The sequence below is a fragment of the Nanorana parkeri genome, unplaced genomic scaffold, assembly GCF_000935625.1.
Source record: "Nanorana parkeri isolate BGI_ZX_2015 unplaced genomic scaffold, ASM93562v1 scaffold2569, whole genome shotgun sequence".
NCBI classification, from domain to species: domain Eukaryota; kingdom Metazoa; phylum Chordata; class Amphibia; order Anura; family Dicroglossidae; genus Nanorana; species Nanorana parkeri.
This window is the reverse complement of record NW_017308837.1, coordinates 8,887-14,514: the sequence shown is the minus strand read 5'-3', so window position 1 is coordinate 14,514 and position 5,628 is coordinate 8,887. Positions and strand designations below refer to the sequence as shown.

The window sequence follows — 5,628 nt, the reverse complement described above, 5'->3', positions numbered from 1 at the left end:
CCTTTTGTATTTTCTTGATAAAATACTGATCCATGCGATGAGGACGAGACGGCTGTAGGATTACCAACTGTCATCTCCTTCTGCTTATAAATATCTTGGTCTGGTGAGTGCGCATCCCAGAGGGGAGTTTGACGTGGACACTTCGGTGTGGGATTTGTTTTCATCATTAACACGTTGCTGACACTGGAAATTCTTAATTATTTTTGGATTCACAAATTATTTATTTCTGGACTCACATTCAATCAATTATTTAATATTTCTGAACCCACTTTTATTTACCTTTGGACTCACTTTGTTATGTATCATTTTGATTGATAAGCTTGAGATTTTTTTATATATTTTATATTTGATATTTTAATATATTTGTATCCATAAGCTCGGATTATACATATTTCATCTTGCCTTCCTCATAACCACTGAATATTACACTCAATGGCACTGGGAGAGGCTGCAGGAAGTTGTGCCGCTAGCCAATCCCCTTTGCTTTCTCCTTCATTTACAGAACTTCTCTTACTATGATCTCAAATAAATGCATCAAATTCTGTGAATGGAAGAAGAGATTCTTTCATTAACCCCTTCATGGCTCAGCTTTTTTTTTTTGTTCCTTAATGACTGAAGCACTTTTTACATTTTTGCTGTGTGATTCTTGCATGGAAGTAATATACTTTCTCACTTAAGTGCACCCACACTTATTATATGTTGTTTTTTAGAGGACATATAGGGCTATATATTTATATCACATACGGGTGGCTAACGCCTCACTTAATACTAATAAAATATAAAAAAAGCATAAGGTAAAAAAAACACTTTTTTCCCCCGGCTTTGGTTATTATTTTTTAGAAAAACAGCACAGATAAAAAATGCATTAAAATACATTTATTTGTCCTTTTTTTGTAAACACCTCACATCCCTAGAAATTCAGAATTTTTTCTGTACAGTACTTTTCAGCCTAAAACTGAAAGCTAACATTTAATTTTTTTCTCTAAAAACTAATAGTGATCACCAGGTTAGACAGGTGGCATACAATGTCACTATCACCTTGTGTCACACTTTGAACATTGCCATCATGAGGGGGTTAAATGAAAAAAATTAACCCTTTAGGGTGAATATTGTTAACAAACACTGGCTTATCAATTATATCAAGCAGTCATTGTGAATGGATGTCACTAAATTAATTTTCGGCCCAGGGACAGCCAATAAAAACCTTAGTGAGACTGACCCTGACATGCACTGCAGCATCAGGATGACTTCGTTCACACCGCACTCCTATCACTGTCAAACACCCGATTGACCACAGTGATTGGGTGTCTGAAACTGCCTAATTCTTTAATAAATTAATGGATGCTTTGTTAGTGAGGCATCAATTAATGAACGTCATTCTGGAGTCCTGAATGTACATGCACAGTCATTTGGGCACTTAGTGACGGGGATGTACAGTGTAAGGGGTTAACAGTGGAGAAAGCTTGGGGGGCGGGCCAGTAGCACAACTTTACACAGCAGCTACTAACAAACTCCTCTCCCTGCAGCCTCACAGAGCACGGCTAACTATAATATCTGGTGGCTGTGAGGGGGGCCATGAGGTGAAGATTTTTGCAAGAAGCAGCTGCTGCAGGTAAGGGGATACAAACAATACACATCTTATCCGTTTGGTGCTGTATCCTCCACAAACATTTCTAAACTTCAGCTTTCATGAATTCTCCCTTCTCTAGCTCTCCCCCTTCCTGCTCAGAAATGTGTTTTTTATTTCTGTAGTGTTCATGTTAGAAATATTTATCTTCATATCCCCAACTATACTGTCACTGGGACAATACATATAAGGATGTATATAAGGACCATTAACTTATGCGTAAATAAAATACCAATACTTACTATTTTTGTTTTTATCATATTTTATTTAAGGTACAGTGACCAAGTCTTCCTTAGTTCCGGAGCTTCAGCAATTCTGGATTGAGCCAAACAGGCAAATCGCAGTTCCCATGATTTCAGCATCAGGAATATTTCAGTTCAAAGATGACAGTGAAAAAAATCAATTGATACTAAAGATTGATCTTGGTGAAAATAATTTGCTTTTGCTTCTAATGCCAACAAAAGGAAATACCCTTAAGAAAATTGAATCTTCCCTCACAGACAGGGATTGGCAGTCTTTAAACTGGATAACTAGTTTATCAAACAGGTAAGGCTCAACACTACAGTAGTCTTAAAGTGTATTTCCACTTTCGCAGCTAAATTGGGGTAACACCTATTTTATATTTGTTACATATTCCCATTCACATAGCATGATCTAAAAAAAAAAGCTTTAAAAATGTCAAAAGTGTGTCAGTCATTTACGAACAGAAACTAAAAACAAGCTCAGTCATGAAGGGGTTAAATTGTTTTTACAATGGGTTAGGGTTTTAAGGGTTACAATTTCTTTTAGCTTCTTTTTCTTTGAAATGTTAGGAGGGTCTGTGAGGGGGTCTAAGGTGACTTGCCCATTGTATGTTAATGATGCTTATCAGATAAACACAATCCTCAAATTTCAGTCCCAAGACTATAAGGACAGACCATTGTGAAAGGGCTATGAAACACCTGGAATGAGCCATCTTGATAAATCATGTGTACTGCTCATAAACGTGCATAAACTTCTAAATACTCTATAAATGATCATAAACATAAATATTCAAACATATTAATAATATTCAATATGACAATATTCAATTATAGACCTTAGTAAATCTGTGTAAAGTGCTTTTGTGCATAATCCAGTGTGAAAAAGATCCTCTTAAAAAAAGTGCTCCCAACTCCCGATGTGTTAAATAATGAGAACACACTCACCAGAGAGCCATGACCATATATCTCAATGGTCATTAAACATAATTGTGGCGAGTGTCTTTCATGGATGGGATAATTACTCTTCTGATTAAACAAATCCTCCTTTTCCTATTACATGGCAGGTGCCACTCACTCAGCACGGGGAGAAATCCAATATAGAGGAGGAATAAATGTGCCAAATGGTGAAGTACATAAAAAAGTTTGATTTTAAGTTTGATGTAAACCTTCCCTGAAAAAAGTCAAGGGACGAAACGTGTCCGAAAAGGATAGGACACGTACTGAAGTTACACCACAGGTGACTAGCAGATTTCTGGTTCCGGTTTGCTTAAGTGGAATTGATTGTTTGCTACAAGGCGCTTTCATTCTGGTTATCTTGTAAGTGTGTTTTGTTTGTTGCAATAAATTCAAACTTTTTTATGTACTTCACTATTTGGCGCATTTATTCCTCCTCTATATTGAATTTCTTCCCTCGCTGAGTGAGCGGCACCTGCCATGTAATAGGAAAGGGAGGATTTGTTTAATCAGAAGAGTGATTATCCCATCCACGAAAGACACTCACCACAATTACGTGTATTGACCATTGAGATATATGGTCATGGATCTCTGGTGAGTGTGTTCTCAGTTATTTAACACATCAGGAGTCGGGAGCACTTTATTTCAGAGGATCTTTTTCACACTGTGGATAATGCACAAAAGCACTTTACACAGACTTACTAAGGACTATATTTGAATATTGTCATACTGAATATTATTAATATGTTTGACTATTTAGGTTTATGATAATGTATACAGTGTTTGGAAGTTTATGCACATTTCTGAGCAGGAGCACAGTGCACATGATTTATCAATTTATTTATAGCACCACAGCTGACACTGTTTAGTGTAATTAGTGGATTTACTTTAGGAGAATATTTAGCGCAGTACATTAATATATACACGTATTTGATCGGCCATCTTGCCTGATTTAACAAAACATCTAAACGTTAAGAAACTTCTTTTAAAAGTTATTTTTCCAGTATGCTGTGTGAATAGGAACACAACGAACATATGGAAGGGTTTTCCTAAGTTTCACTGCAAAAGTGCAAATACACTTTAAGGTACAAGTAATTGCACCTATAAACCACCTTCTCTTCATATTGCAGATCCATCCATTTATCTATACCAAAGCTGGAAATAGAATGTTCATATGATGCCAAAGATCTTCTTGCTTATATGAAAATGCCTAGTCTGCTAGGGAAGGCTGCTCATTTTGGTAAATTGAGTAATGAAGATATAAAAATGGGAAAGGTAATATGCTATTTAATTCTGCTATTTATCCCTAACAGCTTTGTGAATCTCTGCAACCTGTCATTGTTCTCGCAGGTCACAGCAGAAACGACTGCTCAAGCCTAGGTTCTTACTGCAACTTGCCTCCTTTTTTTATATGATACAGTAGCTATTTAGTAGATCTCATGCAAAAAAACCCACTAGAATTACAGTTTTTTTTGATGCATTAGTTAATTGTTTGGTATTTTCACAATCAGTTATATTAGCAGGCCCCTGTATACTTCAAGATCCTATACCAAATTCAGTGCTAGCACATGGATATCCTCACTTTATAACCCATCTGAAAACATTTTAAAGTGGACACGGCATGCTTGCAAGGTGAGGTCCTGCTATTTCAAAGCTCCCCACTCCCTGCATAAAAAACACCAAATTAACCAGAACAATGGGAGTAAAAAAATACCTTACAGTATGGCTTCCTCACCACTGTAAAGTATTTAGAAAATGTACAGAGCATATAATCTTAATCCTGTTCATTTAATTGTTGAAGAGATGGCATTGAAGAATTTTGTGACTACATCATAGTGTACCTACAGTATATGACCTGAAGCTCTCCTTAACATTAAAAGTAAATATTCCCAAAATTATAATTAAAAATAAATGTATGTGTGTGTATAGATAGATAGAAAGATAGATATATCTCACACTGCATTGTGCTAAAAAAAAACATGGATTGCAGCTTTGGCATTTGTAGTGCCACAAAGCAAATGAATTGCTTAACTAATCCCCTTCTACAAAATAGCTATCTAAATGGTTAGTATAACATTGGGACAGGGGCGGATCCAGAGTCTAGACTCGGGAGGGGCACTGCCAGAAAATAAGCCCTCCCCACCTGGCTCTTCCACTGCTACTGTGCCACCCCTTTTCTCTCTCACTGCCTATGTGTCCCTGCCCCCCGGCTCTCCCCCTCTCCCCCGGGGTACAACGCACTCACTTAGCCTCGCCTTCTGGGATATTTCCGCCGCTGCCAGCCTTGGTCTGTACTCACACAAATTAGGCAGCTGCAAAACCCCAGCGTGGGCCGAGACGGCCGCCTAATTTGCCTGACTACAGTGCAGCCTCTGCTTTGGGTCCCGATTGTTCGGTGCGGCCGGCTGGGCCCAGCAGAGGGGCGGAGGGATCGATAATAATAAACGCAGAGTGCTGAGGTCAGTAATGTGACGCAGTGCGGAGGTCAGTAATGTGACGCATAGTGTGGAGGTCAGTAATGTGACGCAGAGTGTGGTGGTCAGTAATGTGACGCAGTGCGGAGGTCAGCAATGTGACAAGGAGTGCGGAGGTCAGTAATGTGACGCAGTGCGGAGGTCACTAGGGGCCCTAATAGTGGCATGACGTTCAGTTTTACAAGTTCACATTGATTTGACACAAGCTGAAAAAAACATTTTATCAATAAGTACCAAAAATAGCAAAATAGCTGCTTGTGTACATGGGAGATAATGCTTCTCCCGTGTCATTGTAATGGTAGACTTTATTGTTTTCCTCTTCACTCCCCCC

General features: G+C 38.2%; 1 protein-coding gene across 1 annotated transcript in view; it reads left to right on the top strand.

The window, feature by feature from the left end:
• The window catches only part of AGT (angiotensinogen), a 26,982-nt gene that overhangs the window by 13,626 nt on the left and 7,728 nt on the right, over positions 1-5,628 (top strand). Inside the window, exons 2-3 of the mRNA XM_018573846.1 lie at positions 1,900-2,173; positions 3,954-4,098. Coding sequence (XP_018429348.1) covers positions 1,900-2,173; positions 3,954-4,098 — 419 coding nt within the window. The remainder of the gene's footprint in view (positions 1-1,899; positions 2,174-3,953; positions 4,099-5,628) is intronic.